Source organism: Sciurus vulgaris (genome assembly GCF_902686455.1).
Source record: "Sciurus vulgaris genome assembly, chromosome: X".
NCBI lineage: Eukaryota > Metazoa > Chordata > Mammalia > Rodentia > Sciuridae > Sciurus > Sciurus vulgaris.
Window position 1 is genome coordinate 79,678,178 of NC_136471.1, and position 19,520 is coordinate 79,697,697.

At 42.7% G+C, this 19,520-nt stretch overlaps 1 protein-coding gene across 9 annotated transcripts in view; it reads right to left on the reverse strand.

The window, feature by feature from the left end:
* DLG3 (discs large MAGUK scaffold protein 3) overlaps window positions 1–19,520 on the reverse strand; it is a 52,080-nt gene that overhangs the window by 8,273 nt on the left and 24,287 nt on the right. For 5 of the 9 annotated variants that reach the window (XM_079124647.1, XM_079124646.1, XM_079124648.1 and 2 more), the window contains 4 exons: window positions 15,415–15,529; window positions 3,481–3,657; window positions 3,177–3,252; window positions 2,282–2,381 (listed from right to left, as the gene is read on the reverse strand). In XM_079124647.1, coding sequence (XP_078980773.1) covers window positions 2,282–2,381; window positions 3,177–3,252; window positions 3,481–3,657; window positions 15,415–15,529 — 468 coding nt within the window. Of the gene's footprint in view, window positions 1–400; window positions 447–2,281; window positions 2,382–3,176; window positions 3,253–3,480; window positions 3,658–15,414; window positions 15,530–19,520 lie in introns of all 9 variants that reach the window. The other 4 variants (XM_079124650.1, XM_079124649.1, XM_079124652.1 and 1 more) reach the window with 1 other exon arrangement.

Below are 19,520 nucleotides of genomic sequence, written 5' to 3' on the forward strand. Positions count from 1 at the left end.
TTCAGTGCCCTTGCCCCTAGTTACAGGGACTGTAAAAGCTGTAATTCCTAAGTTCACTCTTTGGTGTGCTGTCACTGGGAGAAGCCAACCAAAAGGCACCCTTCCCTTGACAACAGGCTAGACATGAGCTGAATGCTTGCCTGGGAAGTCATGCTCAGGGCCCACCACTTGGAGGTGCAGAAGGAAAACACAGACATGAATGCTAGGGAATTGTTAGGTACCAGGGATCCAGAGCAAAAGTGTAACATTTGGAGCCACATGCCCTTCCTCCTGCCATGGGAACAGAGTTCTCACAAGAACTTCCTCCCCTCACCCTTCACCCTCACCCATGTCCCCTACACCCCCACCCCCACTACCTTCATCCATGCCATAAATATAGTCAATGGTGTATTTGACTTACTCAGGTTCTTTGCTCCATAATAATCGTCACTTAACCCAGGGAAGTCCTGATTTCACAGACAGCAAGAACAGAGAGGGGGAAGGGGCGGGAGGGGAGGGAGGGAGGGAAGGAGAGAATTGGGGAGAAGAGAAAACACAGAGAAAAAAGACAAGGGGAAGGAAGAATACAGAGGCAGGTGAGCATTAGTGACAGAAGTATGAAATACCATGAAGACCTAGAGCTACAGCAGGGTGAAGAACTCTGCCACAGAAAGAACATCCCAGGTCAGGTCAGGTCAGGTCATATCAAGTATCTGGACTCAGTGCTACTCTATCTCTTGCCAGAGGCCCTGGAGTGGACTAGCTTTCTGAGGGAGTCCACAATCCATAGCCCTACAGGACATAACAGGGGACACTCCAAGGTGTGGAGTACCTGCTTTGACCAAATTTGTAGTGTAAAGCCTAAGTCTCTGTGTTGTCCCTAAAATCACCATTCCCCTCTATGGACACATGTTGACATGTGCCACAGTAGGTGGACAGAATGACTGTCATTTCGGGGAGTTTGTGCCCAATATTGCCTTACTCTGTCTAAACCCTTCAGGGAAAACTGCTGCTGTCTAAGGTGTGACCTCTAGCTTCCTGGATAAGTTCAGCTTCTGGAGAACAGGCACTGGGCAGTTTCAACCCTGTTGCCCAACAGGCACCCCCCACCAATTGGAAAACTGATCAGTGACACCTCCCCAGGCTAGGCTCTCCACAGAAGTTCTGGGACTCATCTGGTGAACTGTGGAAACATCACCTCAGAACTGTCTCAGACAGCCCCACCTCCTATTGCTCATGGGAAGAAGCAACTTCCTCTGTCACTTGTCATCAAGTGACCCCAGGTTGATGAGCCCTGACCTTCGTCTGAATGAGGGCACCTTGTGTCTATCAGGAATACCCCAGATAGCAGCAACCCCCGCATACCAGGACCGTGAATCAGACAAGATTAAAGAAAAGGTCATGTCCTATCAGTACTAGTTAGTCTCCGGCTAGCTCCAACAGCCCCAGACGGCAAGATCAATGGTAAATGAGAGATGTTTACAATTCACAGTGAGACAAACAAGAAGCTGTTTTTTCAAGCCTTATATTGTGTTTAAAGTCAGGGCCAGAATAGTTAATTTCTGAGACATACAATATGGTAAGATTTATCAGAATTGGTTCTTAAAGTTAATATAGTTCAGTTTTATAGCTTTTTCTACCAAATCAACTTTGTGTTTCTCAATAAATCTTTATTTGTACAACACTGAATAACAGTGCTTCCACGACAACCCATTTAAGCAGGAAGGGTTTTCAGATGGAAACACTCTGTTGGCACTCTAGGATGACAGTGACTCTGCTGAGGGCCATGTGGATATCCTGTGTGCTTATGCATGTGCATGGGATTCCAGAAGTAGTCCTGGAGCCAGGAATCTGGGGAAGAACAGGCTCTTCTCTTGACAGAGATGAGTGAAGTTAAGGGAAAGAAAACATAAGAGGAAGAAGCCAGGAGAACAACACTGAGTCCCTAGACCTTGTTCTCTTAAAAAAAAAATTCTAACCCTGAACACTGGCTGAAAGCTTCTCCTTGCCACCACAGCAAAGCTCCATCTGACACTTCCAACACCAGTGCCAGGGACTTCCTGGAGGATGGTTCTGGGACCAGTTCCACCTCAGAACCTCCAACATTCATTCCAAGTGAGGAGCTGGGCAGATGAGCCCCAACATCACCCACTGCAGGCCGATTTCTGCCCTGACTCTGGAAATAAGCACTTGTGCAGCCACACACCCTCGCCCTCGCCCAGACTCCTGGTGAGGGAAGGGCAGCTGAGAACAAGAGGACCGGCTATGGATGGTCTGCTCTCTGGACTCTGCTGCTACTTACGTTCCTGTATGCTGCTCTCCTGGGCCATGTTTTCTTTGCTCTTGTAAAATGGAAACTTTCGAGAGAGGCGGAAACTCTTTTTACGTTTCGTTTTGATCGACTGTGAAAGAACATGAAGATGGAGGGGAAGGACAGAAGGAAAAAAAAACAGAACAATGGATTTTAAAGCATGCAAGAAAAACTAAAATGGAGACAATGGTGAGCTAAATAAAAGACCATCTTACACAAATGGAGTCTATGAGATTAAATGAAAGTTGATGTAGAGGAAAATTATGTTTACAGGAAAATGTTGTGGGGATGTTAGAAGTTTCTACCTAGTCCAGCCTCACAGCACTCACTGGTACTTCCTAAAGAACAAAGGTCACTGTAGCCTCCTGGACACAGGCCCTAAGGTGCCACTGATACACACAGAGTCATCTACTCCATGCCTCTCTTCCCTCTACTGCTCCGGAGGTTCTTTGGCCTGTGAAGCTCATAGAAGAAAAGGGGTGAATGGAGAAGCACTACTGCCTCATGTGGTCTGAAGGGAGGTGGGAGTTCTGGGGCAGGCCTTTCTAGCAGGATGATGAGACCAGGCTCAGGGTCCCCACAGCTCCGACAGGGTCTGTAGCCAGGAAGATACTCATGAGTGTTTTCATCATCCTCAACAAGTCAGCCAATACCAGCACATCTTCCAGAGTCAGTTACCCAGGTGCAAGGGGACAGACTAGCTGTGGACTTTAAGTGCTCCCTCTCTGCTTTCTGAAAAGCAGTCAATTTTCTGACATTTCAGAGCCAGGCCCCTGAAAAAGAGACATTCTTTTGTGCTCCCCAGTTCTCTTATATATCAGACTGAACTCCAGGTCTCTCACCCTTCTTCACATCCTGTCTAACTTCCTTGGGGGTCCCCACTTACCCTATTAGACTCGATCATCCCTGTCCTGGCATGGAACTTCACAGTTTTCAATCGAGCTCGCTCTTTCTTTTCCACCCTGTTTGGAAGTCAGAAAGAAGTCCTGTTACTGCCAGCACATGGTCTCAGTAGCAGGTGGGCTGCTCAATGAGAGGAGCTACTCCTTGGCTTACAAAGTGAAAACCATGTCCCAAGTACCAGTTTAAGACCAAAAAGGCTCATCAAGGCAAATTCATCATTCCCATCCAACTTATGGTGTAATAGAAAAATAAGACAGATACATCAGCTCATAATCATGCCAACTCACCTCTTCTTACTTGGGATCACGCCAATCTGCTCACTCTCTCCATGTGGAGTCACCAGCCTTGCCTGCCACCACTCATCATCAGAAGCATTAATGACATGTAGAATGTCACCATAAGAAAAACTAAGGCCCTGGCTTGGCAGGCAGCTATCCCGAGTCCGATCATAATCAAACAGGGCCCTGAAACACATGGTAAAAGATGAAGTGATCATCCAAACCCTCAATTCCTGAGGACCGGTACCCTGAAAATTCAGCAGCAGGTCATTCCAATAGCACAGATGCAGCAGCCTCACAGCAGACAGAAAGGGATTATCTGGGAGACTGCATCCTACTTGTAGTCCCTAAGCAGTAAACACGCACCTCCTATTCAAAAAAACATCCCCTTCTCCCGACACAGGGCATAAGAAAAAACTAACCGTTTTACAAATCCTATCTCCTCCCAGTTTTGGGACACAAGGTAGAAGCCCAAAGTAGAATCTCCTCACTGGTCCTCTCCCTCATCCTCATCCTCAGACACTAGCTCCACCACATCTTAAGAAAGTAGCTCTACCACTGAGCTCTCTCAGTTTACAAATATCTTCAAGTAGGACAAAAAAAAGTTAACTACAATCCCAAACGATGAAAGGTAAATGTTGCAGACACAAAAGAGACCCATTTCCCAAGTAGCCATGGAAAAAGCTTAACACTGTCCATAATGACTGGGTTGCAAGGGACCCTTGGAAGTCTTCTGGGTCAGTCTCCTTCTCTTACATTTGGGGAAACAGAGGCAAGAGAAAGAATAATAATTTAACCTAAGTCACATACCTAACTAATCTGGGACAGAACCCAGATCCTCTGACAAGACACTGTAGTGTCATTTTGTGATGTCATAAATGGAACACATTAAAGAGATAAAGAAGATGGGAAAATGTAGGAAGAAAGTGATACTATCCAGGCTTGAGGAAAAGGAGGAGACCAGCTTTGTTGTCACTGGAAGTCAGAATATGAGGTTGGAAATTAATAAAAGTCTGAGAAAACTTTTGAAAGGCCCTGAATAGACCTGACCAGTGGCCCCTGAAAATTTGAGAATAGGAAGGTAGCATATCAGAAGAGCATTAGGAACATTAATCTGTCCTCATATACAATGGGATAATGGGAAAAGAGGGAGATTTGGAGGCAAAGCTCTACGTTCAACTTAGGGCTTGATGCTGACTCCAGCCTTGGGGAGGCTGAGCTGGTACTTGACACCAGAGCTCCCCACTCAGGAAAAAAAATCACCTGGATAAAAGTGGAACCTCTCCTCATGAGGAGTCACCAGTTTTTGTTTGTCTACCGGCAATCTAGGCTCTGACCCTCTTCCTCATACTCTCCTTTAACATAAGTATTTTCACACCTTTGCACGCACAGGCCAGAGCCCAGCTCCAAGAATTCCACTTTTACCTGCAATTCAGTGATCTGTGGCTTACAGCTGCAACAGGAGGTCTAACACACTATTTCCTCACAAGTAAGCCCAAGTGAAAGATGGAATGGTGTAACACACTGCAAAGTAGAATACCTCTCTACTTTTTAAAGTTCTTGAAACAAAATCTTTAAAAGTCAGTGTCAGATTATTTAGAAATTTTAAAATATCCAAACTCTTACAAAAAGCCCTTTATTTCCCTCAATGTACACACTCAAGTTAGTAACAACAGAGGCAGAACCAGCAGATGAAGAGATGCTCTGTCTGTGAGGTCCTTTCTGGTCCTTTCTGGGCTTGGTATGACAGAATCATATCCAAATACACTCATGCTGCCAGAGTCCCATATGTGCTAAAGCATGGCACACATGTGCCAGCATTCCTACAAAGACCAGCATGATGAGTGACCTTATTCTAAGTGATGATGAGAAACACTAAATGTCATTATGGGCTTCAAAATTTAAGGAAAAGAACAGAACATGAACTGAGCACATACTATTTTGGGTGGGGACAGAAAAAAGGGGTTAAAATGAATTAGATACAATTAGGAGGAGTATGGAGAAGATTAGAATGCATAGTTGACTAATTACAAGTTTAAAACACAAAACATATTTTAGCACCTCACAGAACCATGCCTGACCATTGGCAACAACAGTAGAAATCTGGAGATCATATGGTAAAGTTAATCCAAACATGTTTTCTGGATGCCAGGAATCAAATTATTTGTAATTTTTAAACATCTGTGGTTTGAATAAAATAAATATTTTATTTATAATATGAATTTCAGGTACTGTACTATGTTAAAACACACAAAGCACAAGCTAAGTAAAAATAAAAGGAATACAGATCAAAGCCAACAAAAATGCCAATAGTTTACCAGTGCACTTTGGGAATTGTTCTGTTTGGTTTGTTTTTTAACCACAGCATGTGTTCCTTTTATAATTTTCAAAAAACATTGTCAATTAACAAAGAAAGTGGGAAAACAGATACACAAAGCACTGGTTTGAGTCAGTTGCTTCAGAAGAGGACCATGTTTGGCTCTAAGTTCACTGCAAACAATGCAAAAAAGGAAGTTGTATGACTCCAATTTTCCAACAAAAGTGGTACCTGAGTCCATTTGGATTTTGTTTGATGAACTTATGAATGATGAATGAGGAAGGATTGAACAACAGGATGGAAAATGTTTTTTTAAGGTATGACTCTGATAAAAACCTAGAAATACAATAACAAAGTTTGAAATTCTCAACTATAATATTATTTTCAGTTGAGAATGTAAAAGGGAAATTAAGAGTTTTCACTGGGCCAGGGATGTGGCTCAGTGGTAAAGTGCCTGCCAAACATGTGTGAGGCCCTGAGTTCAATCCCCAGTACTGCCAAAAAAAATTTCTATCAATCAGAACAGCAAATAGGAAAAGAACTGCAGAACACTGGAGCCTCAGATGCAACTTTGTTCAACTTCCTATCTCATAAAGGAAATTCCTTAGATATTCTCAAAGTTTCTTTTCAGCTCTAGCATTCACGAGTCTGGGTCTTTCCTTAGTTTCTTTACTGGGCTAAATGTTCCCATTTCCTTCAACAATTTCTTTCTTTGTCATGATTTTGACCTATTTTCCAAACCCATGATGTGGATTTTCTCTAAATCCACTGTCTCTTTTACTGCTGAAATTCTGTTGTACTAAAAGCTAGAAAACTTACCCACAAACAGTGAAAGCCAAGCCCAGATATACACAGAGCACCATTCAGAGATACATGGTGGGCAACTCTCAAACCAGGACTCTTAAATCTCAGACAATCTCATGAGGTCTAAGTCATAGTCATAGTCATAAGTAGTTTTTAAGAAGCTAATTTTCCACTCAGCTATGTTTAGAAAATACCACTCTTACATTATTTAAATATTTATTTACTGGGTCTTCTTACTGTAAGGCACTGTGTTGGATACACCGGAGATAGAAAAGCAAAGTCAGCCCCTGAACTGTGGAGCTTGCTGTTTGACAGAAGTTAGAGTAGGCTGAGTATGTTGTAGATAGAGGCACAAAAGGGCAAACCAAGGGATCAAAGCCTTCACAGAGAAGAAAGATCACATCTGATTTGAGAAGGCAACTTTTTTGATTTGGGTCTTAACCAAGGTTCAAGGATTTCTAAAGGCAGAGAAGGGAGAGATGCTTCCAGCTAGACAGAGGCAAAGGTCTGGAGGCAAGAAACATAAGGATCATCAGGTTGTCCACAGCTGGCTGGGCCACAAAGAATGGTAGGGTAGGGCCTGATTGTGGCCCACCTGGATTGTCTGTCTAGCTAAAGAGTTTGACATTCACATAGTAGGTCTGAATGATCATTGCCTCAACTTTTCATTATTATCAGGCTAAACTTTCATGTGGAAAATGAACTCAGTAAAAAAGAAAAGACCATGAGTATTAAAGTCAATCTCCCATGGCATATACATCATATAAACAAAAAAAGTGTGTAAATTAGGCCTTAATAAATTTTTAAAAATCTGTCAATCATCTTCTTAAGTTCTTTAAGAACCATGCTAAACTGTGGCTGTCTATCAGTGATTGTCAGGAATAGCTTAGAATCCTAAGAAAGTGGCAGGGTTTAGCACCTTCTTACAAACACCTCCTGTTAGGCCTGATGTGAAGAAAAAGGAGCCTTTTTCTTCACTCACTGATATCTCTTCCCTCTCCCTCTTTATCCTCAGGACAGGTTCTAAGAAAGTCAAGGTAGATACTGTCCTTTTAAAGCCAGACTGAACCACTATCCCAGAACCAAAATCCTACAAATTCAAGGCACAGATGACACAGCCACAGATCATTTCAACTTCTGGTTCAAAAAGAGTGAGCCAGCAAAGAGAAAGCAAAACCTGTTTGTCTCCACACATGTAAAGAAAGGCCATAATTAACCAATCTGCCACCTTGGTCTCACCCTGTGTGTATGTACATATCAGCTTATCTGACAAAAGGGTGTGTTAGGAGACTAGAAACCTAAGAAACTCCTTATTCTTTCTGGGTCTAGATAAAAAGAATTTCATGGAGGCTTCTGAGTTAAGGACTGTTGAGGTCAGTGGGAACCACTATGTCATGAGAGGAAGAAGCTTTTGGAAATATTACATACCACTCCCCACCTCTCCCATCCCTGCCTACAGCCTCAGTGCTCCATGTAGCTTCTCAGGCTTCTCAGCCTTGAACATGCTCCTCATCAGTTATGGCCATATACCTCTAAGAAGCCAGGGAGAGCCAGAACCTGGGTATTCCTGAAACTTTTCAAACATTAAAGACAAAGAGAAGAGGAGAGGAGAGGAGAGGAGAGGGGAGGGGAGGGGAGGAGAGGGGAGGGGAGGGGAGGGGAGGGAAGGGGAGGGGAGGAGGGGAGGGGAGGAGAGGAGGGGAGGGGGGAGAGAAGAAGAGAAAGGAAAGAAAGAATTTTAAGAGTGGGGCAAAAAGTAGGGTTCAGGGAAAACAAAAGTGTCAGCAGGCAACAACAAAGCCTTCCAGAGCCATCCCATCACCATGAGAATCAAGGATGGATGCAACTCCCCGATTGAGTCGAATCCCCAAGTCCTTGAGTCCCAGGGCTGGTCTTCAGCACTCCAACTTTCAAAACCACTGCCGCTCCCTCCACCCTCTGAAGGAAAGGGCATCCCCAAAGGTCTCAAAAGCTATGTTGCTTAAGAAGTGACCTTTCAAATATTCCCTAAGAGAGACATGTGCCCGCCCACAGGGATAATGCACATGTTCTCAGGGACTTTGCCAATCTTCCGTTCAGCTGGGCCCTCTCTGCTGATGGGAAAGCAAGAATACAGTTAGCTCCAAGTAAACAGATTACAAAGCAAAGTCTTTGCAGTTCAGATCCTAAATTGTGAGGTTTGGGTCTGAAAGATACATAGAAATCATAAGCACCTGGCACAGTCACCGTGGTGTCCCAGTAAACAGGAATGCGACGAAAATGGCAATTTAACAAGGGAACTGGTTTGGCAGGTTTCTCAATGCAAAGCAAAGAAGAAAATTTTAGCTCTAACAGACTCAAAGGCAAGGGGCTTCTTCCACTGAGCTCACCTAGCACTGTGCCCACCTCCCTACCTGTGGCTCTGGCCTCTGTCTAGCCTGGGATACCCTTTTGGTCCCCTTGGCCCCTCAGCAACTCCTCTGAGGCCCAGCCCAAGTCCCTCCCTGCTTTGTGACCTATCCCACTCTAAATTTCCTTCTTCCAAATTCTACCATACCATTGGGAGCCACCTTTCTTTAATTTTCAATTTATTGCAGTTTAATTCTTATATTTTTTTGAACTTTCATATTATATCACCAAAGTGAAAACCCTTTACAACCTTATGTTCCTTATGAGGTTCTGAATGCTTTTGAATGGTGGATGAGACCAGGCTACTACACAGAATTCCCTCCCCATTAATATCCCTCAGAATGTCCCCCTACTGTGCTTTTCTCCCATAGCAGCTGGGGTCTAAGACACCTTTCTTTCATACCTTCTTCTCCTTCCTTTCCTTCCTTCCTTTCTTTTGAATATACATGATTTTATTTGCCAACCATGCATCACTTTCTTCCTTTGGATAAAGGGCACATTATTTGAAGACCAAGCAGCCCATCCCTTGCCCAGTTGCTACAAGGCAAGCACAGAAAATCAAAAAGTAGTGGTCAGTCATTAGGCTTTGACCTTGTTGAAGAAGTTAAAATTTCTAGCATCATCCAAGGAGCAGCCTAAAATCCCAAACCCAAGTGCTCATGCCTCCTTGATGCATCTTGTAGAAGGATACATAGAGAACAGGTAAGAGCACAATCCTTCAAAGTTTTAGGCCTCAAAGGGTAACTATGGAGTTGGAGAAGACCAATCTACCCATAATGTGTGACCATTTAGAGCTCACACCACCTGCAGATGATGGGATGGGATGAGCTGAGCAATTTCAAGAATAGGCTCAGGACTGGTGTTTGGGAACAGGCAGTTCCATAAGTCACTGATGCAGAAAACTGCATATTCACTTTTTGCAGTACTGAAGATGGAACTCAGACCTCATGCATGTTAGGCAAGTGCTCCACCACTGAGCAACATCTTCAGTCCTATTGTTGTTACTTTAAAGATGCTTATCAGGCTGGTTATGTAGCACAGAGGTAGAATGCTTGCCTACCACACACCAGGTCCTGGATTCCATTCCCAGCAATGCCAAAAAATAAAAATCATATTATCATCACCCTTAAATTCTGTCAAACAGTGAAGCCTGGCAATATTGCCTTGCTGACATCTTAATCCACACTGAAGTGAGCTCATTAATGAATAAGCCCAAATCAGGCCCTGCCAAGTATAACCCTGGGCAAAGCAATGTTGGCTAGTGATAGGAAAGACCATTCTCCAGCCTTCCTTGATGACCAAGCTTTTAGTTCTGACATCATTTCTCAAATCAAGAGTACAGATGCCCCAACAGGATTTTCTTCCTAGGATGGGAAGAAGACTGGCCAGGACTCCCAGACTGCCTGAATTCTGTCCTGGGGCTTCAATGAATGTGGTCAGGCTGTTCTGAACAGACTTTCAAGAGTTATTTCTACAACTGTACTATCAAGTTTATTGGCAACCTTTAGAAGACAGGTCTCTCACTCATTCATTCCTTCATCCAATAGATAAATAAAATCAAAGTCATCCCTGGCACCCTAGCCTCCCAGCATGCTTGCACTGCCTTCACATGCCAATGGCTTGAGTGAAGCACCTAATCTGCCCAACTCTGAGCCAGAGGCTTAATACAGGTAATTGCTGCAGTCTCTTCCAGTGGACAAATTCATTAGCAGAGCAAAATTCCTACTAGGCAGAGGGGCTCTGCTCACCATGCTCATCCATTTAAGAAGCCATTCTAGCATGATGAAGCGTGTGGAAGGCCTTTCTCATGAAGTCTCTGGTGACTTTAAAGCCAAGTCTCATTTCCCAAACACTGTTATCTTTCCTTCTTCCTCCTGCTCCTACTCCAAAACTCCCATTGCCCCGATGGTTCGTACAGTTGCAGCTTCCTAGGGCTTCACCTATTATAGCCTCAGTGCAGCTGTAAGAGGGTGTTACTTACTTCAAAATAGCTTTGCAAATCCGTGCATACAAGAGGGAGATAGATACTCAGGGGAAGGAAAGGGAGGAGAAACATGTCAGAAGGGAAAACAACAAGAGAATTGGAGAACCCAAACTGAAAAAGGTGCCTTCATTTTACCCATGGGCTGCTTGACCTCTTTTGGGTGGACAGCAGGGACCACATGGCTGCTTCCTTGATTCCACCCCTGCTACCATGCCCAAATCCTTAGTCCTGTGCTCCACTGCTTTCCACACAGTAGGAGCTAAAAAGTGCAATGTTTAGTTAACAATAGAAATAAATGTGTATTGTGGTACATAAGCAGTCACTCCTGAGCATTCTGATTGCTTGTTAAAAACATACATTTCACCAGATATGGTGGCACATGCCTGTAATCTCAACTACCTACAAAGCTGAGGCAAGAGGATCACAAGTTCAAGGCCAGCCTGGGCAACTTATTAGCAAGATCCTGTCTCAAAATAAAAAGGACTGGGGATATAGTTCCATGGAATAGTGCTCCTGGGTTCAATCCCCAGTACTAAAAATCCCAACCCTGGTGAATCCAACTCACCAGAAGAGAAGTCTAGGAATATGTAATTTTACTAGCATTCCAGTCAATTCCTACCAGCAAGCTGGGGAAAGGCTGAAAGAAGCATACTTTATAGTCAGAGCAACCTGGTTCAAATTCCAGTTTGAGAACTTCTCTCAGTTTTCTCATCCATAAAACAGCAATAGTGCTACTCTATAGAACTATTAAAATTTTTAAAAAATCATTTAACGAGAATAACAAAGATCATGGCATATAATAGGTCTTTGTCCCTAAATGTTTATTCATCTTTAATCTGAAGACACTGAAGAACTACTGAAATTTGAACACATCAGGTCCAGATTGTTGTTATAGCTTTAAGCCTTCTGCAATACCCAGGAAAATGGTCACCCAGCCTCTTCTGTAACCCCTCCAGTAACAAAAGACCAAATTTACTCTCTCCAGAAGCAGTCCATTCCATTTCAGACAGTTTTCATCATGAGCTCTTTCTTATGTTGAATTGAAATGTGCCTTGGGTGACAGAACAAATCTAATCCCTTTTCCACATGATAGGGTGAGGCAATTAAATTAAGGAAAATGAGGAGGAAAAGGAGGAGAAGGTAGGGAGGAGAGTCCATTTTGAATGAGGCACTGGAAGGGCAGATTTATTTATGCACATGTCCAGCAAATTGTTGATATGCAGGTCTGGAGTTCAGTAAAGAGGTCAGGACTGCCGTTTACACAACAGGATTTAAAAATGTGAAAATAAATGACATTACCATTTCAGGGGCAAAGCTAACGAAAAGTATTGAGGGTTGGTCAGCAAGGTAAGCAAAGAGCCTTTAAAGAAAAAAGAAGGAAATTCATGAAAAACATGTGGTGAAGAAGTCAGACCCAGGTCAGTCATTGACTTTAAGGACCAAGAGGTCACTGCTGGTTCCTGACAGAGTCCAGCATCTGCTCCTCTGGAACCAACCTGGATGTTAACACAGTTTTGTTTTGTTTTTTTTTTCCAAATAAGACTCCTGTGCGCATATCTTTTGGGAGAAACATTGTCTAGTACAGTTCTTCCTGGACATTAATCACAGTAAAGCATTCAGTTTTCCTGTTTAAGTCTGCATTTCCCCAACTCACTGAAGCACTGATATTTCATACAATACCTATTAACATATTAACATCTTGAAATACTAGTGTTTCCTGGCACAGAATTTGGTAAATGCAGTGAGCAAAAGAAGAGAGACAATGGTTTAAGGGACTTTCCTTTAAAATTTTTTTTTTTTTTTTAAGAATGGAAGAAGTTAGTTGGGTGCCTATAATCCCAGCAACTCAGGAGGCTGAGGCAGAAGGATTCCAAGTTTAAAGCCAGTCTCAGCAACTTAGCAAGACCCTGTCCCAAAATTTAAAGCAGAGGGGGAATGGGGATGTGTCTCAGTGGTAAAGCATCCCTTGGTTCAATACCCGGTACCAAAAATAAAATTAAAAGAATGGAAGTTTTCACAATAGCTAAATTATGAAGTCAACCAAGATGTCCATCAATAGACAAATGGATTAAGAAATTATGGTATATACATATACAAACATACAATGGAGTTCTACTCAGTCATAAAAAAGAATGAAATCATGGCATTTGCTGGTAAATAAATGAAAATGGAGAATATCATGCCAAGTGAAATGAACCAAATTCAGAAACTCAGGTCAAATGTTTTCTCTCATATGCAGAAGCAAGAGTAATATAAAGGAAAGGGGGAGAGAAGGATAGAATAACATAAAGAACCAATCAAATATAAATTAATAGCTGAGTAAAAGAAAATCTATCAGAGTAGGGAAAGGAGAATGGTAGAGGGGAAGGATGGGAGGGAAAATTGGGGGATGATGAACTGAAAACAGATTTCCACGCATGTATGAGTTTGTCAGGATTAATTCAACTACTATATATAAGTATGAAGCTCTAATAAAAAGAGAATAGAAGAAGTTTAAATATATTCACATGTAGAAGAAAAGAAACCAAGTATAGAGTCAAAGGTCAAAAACAGGAATGGAAGGGAAGAGAGCAAACCAGTCTAATACAGGGGTTAGCCAGGAAAGAGCCTTAGCTCACTGCTTTAGCCATAAAGCATTATTTCCCCTAATTAGGTCTAGTGATCACAAACAGTTTCTATTCTAAACCATATCTACTTCCCTCTGAGGATACAGATGTTATCTAGACAAGGTTAAAGGCAGATTATATAAATGGATTCTCTAGAAACAGAGTCTCCTCTCCTCCCCAGATAGACTGAACATATCCCTTGCCTGGGCCAGAGAAGGGTGCTCCAGATTGAGAACCAATGCCCCATTCCCCCTGCCCAGGCAGGGAGAGCTCTAGCCCAGGATAGGCGGAGAGGGGAAATCTAAAAATAAAGCTCTCTGAAGAAACTGTCTTGCCTAAAGAGCAGCTTCCCACGCACACTGGAGTGCCACATCTGCGGGGGCTGGAAGCACAGGAACGGAACAATCCTGACCAAGTCACACAAGTATTACCCATTTTCAGGGGTGACAGCACATTTCTAGTTTTCTCCATCAGTGGTCCAGTGTCTAGGCTGCAGAACCCAGAGCAAAGGCTTTGGTGACAGCAGACAGGCCTTTCTTTGCCAAGGAGGAGACTGGAAACATGGCTGGTGCCTAGTCCAGCCCCTCTCTACCCTTCTCCTCCCCTCACAGTGGGAGATGAGTGCAGCAAATGCTCTCTTTACACAAGGAGTGGAGTTAAAGGTTCACTTTAGAAAAGAACTCAAAGGGTTCTAGTGGGCTTTGGGCTTAGAGAGGGGCTCCCTCAGCTCTGCTCCCAGCAATAGGGTCAGGGACTACCAACTGGGGAAAAAGAAAAGCAAGCACTGTGAGAACTGCAATTAGCAATGACATTGGTTAGCTATCGTCATTTCACACCCCAAGGACAAGAGCAATTGTCATGTTGCCAGGCAACTGGCAAATGCAGCCTCCCCGCCCCCAACAGGTATCAGAGGCCACCAGAAAAAGTTCAACCAAAGAGTTTAAGACAACCCCACACCTAAGCATTCAGCGGATATCTAAAGTAGTTCTGGTAATCCCACCATCTCTTTCCCTAAGGGCTGTGCCCTTGGAGAAATACAAAGAACTTGTAATCATTCTGTTGGAGTTTTGCCAGGAAGTCAGGGCAGGAAGAAGGAAACTAGCCCTAATTCTGAGAGGAGTTAGTTCACAGTGTTCCTTTATCAGTCCAACAACCTGGGAAGTTTGTACCTTGATCTGACACAGTAGTATACTGCACCTTTAGGGTCAGAAGCTCAACTTTTGACATTATCACCAAGTGACTTACAGTTCAATGTTATATATCTGATCCCTCCACCCCACCTTCCTAGGGAACACACTCTATCCTGTCCCATGATTCACAGAGAGAGCAAACCAGTGTAGTGGGTGGAGAGGGGAATAGAAGCACAATGCAATACCCAGAATGCAACAACCTGTCAGTTCTTTGGTCTCTTAAAAGAAACCTTGTACTAGAACACTGTGATAGTTGATATGCTCAGATACAAATCCTGATGTCTATTATGCATATGTGGAAGGGGATGGGGGGTGCCAAGTTTTCCCCTCAGAGCACAGATTGCAAGCAAAGTACTTTGAACATTCGAGTGCTATTTGAATGCTGACTAGCAACAATCACCCAACAGTCTTTTACAATTAGAGCAAACTGAAATTTTCCCATACTGAGTCATTCATGAGTGAAAAGGAAGAAGCCAACTCACAAAAGGGAGGAGATACTGACCATAAAATACACAACCTGAGCATACAGTGTGAACTGTTATTTTAGTACTGGGAGTACACACTCCCTACCCCACTAGTTAAACAAGAAGGGCTGGGCTGGTGCAGAGCTGCTCCCATCCAGCACCAGACCTGGTGCCCAGAAGGGCAACTTACCTGACATACAAGGACCTCTTCTCACTTGTTCGGAGGGACCCTGACCCAGAACTCATGCTGCTGTTCATCATTTGTTCTCGCAAGTCATGTATCTTCGATTCAAAGCGACTGTACTCTGTTTAGGAAGACAAGGGGAAAGACAGGAAAAGAATGAACCCAAGGAGCTCCCCTGAGACCATATGGCTGTGGCCAAAAAAGCAGGATGACACCTGGCTTCAAAACAGCCAGAGCCAGCCCAATCTTCGCTTTGATAATCAGAGTCCCTTCTCCAAGTGTAGACAGACAGACTTTCTCTATTTGCAGTCTAATCGAAGAAAAGAAATCACCTGGAAAAAGGAGTAGAAGTTGGGCATGTCAAATGGAAACAGCTTTCATTCACCTCAAAACCTCACTGATCCTTAAAAATAAAACAACTGGAAAGAGATTCCAGTGCAGCCTTTATAAATCTTTAGAGCAGACACTAAGGCCCAAGGAGAGCAGATGGGCAAGGAGACTTTCCCAAAAAGCCAATGCAGAGAACAGATGGCCCTGAGATGCAGGACGGGGGTGGGGGGCTGGAAAGGACCAAGGCCATTATATCATTGTTAGGAGAGGAGGGCATTTTTTTCTGGGATGACTTTGTTTGAGGGGTAGTAGAACCCAGTACAAAAGGTTAAAAACAAACCTCAAAATCACATAAGGAGAATTAAAACTAAAGCTCCTCTGAGATACTTACCTCCAAACAGGTCTTACTGATTCAGTAACATATTAAAATATAAATTTTCCCAAATCTACAAGTCTGCTGATACCACTCACCTCTAAAATCATCTAATCAGTTAGGCCCTTCGTCCATGCCCAGCCTTGTAGCCCACTGAGACCATGGCAACTGCCTGAAAATATTGCTACAGGTTTATAACCAATTTAAGAAAATTGACATAGGAAAATTAACTCTGGGCACACAATTATTATAAAAGGCTTTTTATAGGGTTGCTTTGCTGTGACATTCTCCTAGTACATTTAAAATATGATATTCACACCACACGCACACACAATTACACAACATTTTTCAGGTCTATAATTGCTGCATAAAACAGGGTATATCTAAGTCACAGGCTGTGGAAATGGCAGATGACAGGCATACTTTACCATGACAAGCTGACTTTAAAGGAAGTCAAAATTTATACCAGGGGTTGAAGGTTGGGCAACTGCTTTAAAATAAACACACTTTCAGGGGAAAAAAATTCCACAAAAGCATTTTCATGCACCATAGAGGGCTGGCAAGAAGCATCCCCACCTAGTCTGTGTGATCTGCAGGAGAGAACAAAACACCTGCTCCAACACCTGCCGCTCCCCCTTGCCTTCCTAGGCAAAGCATCCTGACCTTCAGCTGGGTGAAAAGGGAAATGCTAAAAAGCCTAAAGGGGAGCGGAGGAGTCTGAAGTCATGCAAATAGCCTCCTCTCAAAAAAATTTCTTTTTTGTTCACCATGATATCAATGAAGCCAACTGGTTAAATTCATGTGATCTTTCATTCATCACACACTGGTGTTATGATGATTTGTCCTCATTAACTGCTCCTGTCCCTGAAATACTGGAGAAAGCCATTGAGTCACTGACTCACTCATTAAATGTTGCAGAAAAATGAGAGATGACAGCTGGACAATGTCCCTGTTTTTAGGGTTACACGACAACACATCAATATCAATGAGGTGTCTCAAAATAAAGATAGAGGGTGGTGGCCAATCCATCGCAGAAGCCCTGGATTCCCAAGAGCATAGCAGTAGACCAGATCACCTCCAGAGATGCCTGGGCACTGCTCTTAACCCTGTGCTTGGCCCTCTAACCCTGTCTAGGATCACTCACTGAGAACTGTGTGAGGCAGACTTCTGACCAGGCAGTTCTTTCTTGGGGAAGATGAGTAAAAGAACTACACATAGAACTCAGAACAAAGGAAAACACCCAACTTCCAGGTGTGGCATCACAAGCGTGTAATCCCAGCAACTCAGGAGGCTGAGGCAGGAGGAACACAAATTCAAGGCCAGCCTCGGGAATTCAGCAAGACACTGTCTCAAAATAAAAAAAAAAAAATTTTAAATAAGAAGGACTGTGGTCCGTGGTACAGCCATCCCTGGGTTCCATCCCCAGGATCTTTAATAAAAAACACTAACAATCTATCCATAAGCCATGTTTACCCTCTTAAAACTTGTTTATATATTGCCTTCTTTGGAAATGACTTGCCTGCTGAACTCCAACTTAGCAGCAGGTCATGGCAGTTGCTTAGTAACTACATTTCTTTAAAAATCCTTCAAACAACAACCACCAAACCACCATTTCCTCAAAGTTCCTAATACAAAGTTGATAATTCTGGGCCAGAGGGCCCACTTAAAATAGACTACAGAAGGAGAACAAAGCTATTGCTTTAAGGAATCCACTCTTTTTACATGTACTACTAAGGTCTCAAGTTTAATAAACTGCATTTTATTCATTATTTTCACATTCAGAAGAACCCCTTAGAAAGTTCCCACTGCTGCTCAGTCTCTGGCTTCTATTTGTAGAATTATCTAATGTCCAATAGGCACAGAGTAGCCTGTGACTAAGTGATAGTTTGTAAATGAGGAGCAGTTCAGAAAACTGTCCAAGTTCACTTTTCTGTTCTGAACTAATAAACCTAATGGTTTATTTAACTGAGGGCTGCCAGCTTCACTGAGGGCTTGGAAACGTAGTTAAGAAATATTCCCATTTACTTTTGTTCCTGAGGTTAATTGCTAGGAGCATTTGAGGTTTGTATTTTTTAAACACCCCTTTGAGATGTTAATAACCCACAACAGGCATCTGGTTAACAGACTTCCCATACAACAAAGGAAAAAAATTGTTTTAACAAAAACCATGGAATTGTCATAATACCTCATCTTTATAGTATACCCATTTCCCAGGACAAAAGCTTGACCTAAAAATAATTTGAATATCAAGACTTCAAAACTTGCCAAGGATCTTCCATCCCTTCCACTTGTGGCTAGCACAGCTATCACTGAAGGGCATGTGTTAGGTGGAAGTCACTGTGAGGGAGGCCCACCTGACCAGCCTCTAAACCAGAACGGTCCCTTCAAATAGGCTATTTTAAAGAAGAAATGCTTATTACTAAAATCTCATCTATTAATTTGTACTTTATTCATTTTTTTCCCATTCAGAGGAACCAAACCATTTGTGACCCACAAAGATATGCACAATGAGTCATCTTCTCCTGCCTAATTACTTTTTACCAGCTACTCATCACAGAGAAAGGAGATAGAGGGGGCACAACCAGAAATCACTATCAAAATAGAGTTTTTAAAAGATCAAGATTTTGGCTGGGATCAGTGGCACACACTGTAATCCCAGCAACTTGGGAGGCTGAGGCAGAAGGATCACAAGTTCAAAGCCAGCCTCAGCAACTTAGCAAGACCCTGTCTCCAAATTTTTAAAAAAGGAGGCTGGGGATGTGGCTCAGTGGTTAAGTGTCCCTGGGTTCAATCCCAAGTACCAAAAAATAAAAATTAAAAAAGATCAAAAATTTAGATCCCACCCCTGACACAATGAATCAAGATCTACTGAGTAGGGCCCAGGAGTCTGCATTAAACAAGTATAGTGGTGATTCTAATACCCAGTACATTTTTGAAAATGCTGGTATTAACTTACAAAATTTAGTTTCACTGTGATAGTTCAGAGAAACAACAAGGAAAAAATCCTGCAGACTGCCTCCAAAGGAAAGAAGGGCAAGAGGGTTGGAAAGATCTCAAAATCAAAATTTGGCAATAAAATTGTAAATCCCATGGGAAAGTAAAAGTGTTAAAGAATCCCCTGTCTAATGCAACTGCAAAGAAAGGTGATGAGTTTACATTTCTTTTAAATTACAAAAGTAACACACCATTTAAGTGTGTGTGTGTGTGTGTGTGTGTGTGTGTGTGTGTGTTTGTTTTTGAGGATGAAACCCAGGGCCTCATGCATGATAGCTATATCCCAAATTCCTGACTTTAAAATATCTTTAACTTAAAAAAAAAAAAAAAAAAAAACAACAACAACCAAAACTCTAACTTCTTTTCTTAGACATTTCTGTATCATTTCCCCATCCTACTAACCAGAAGTAACTAC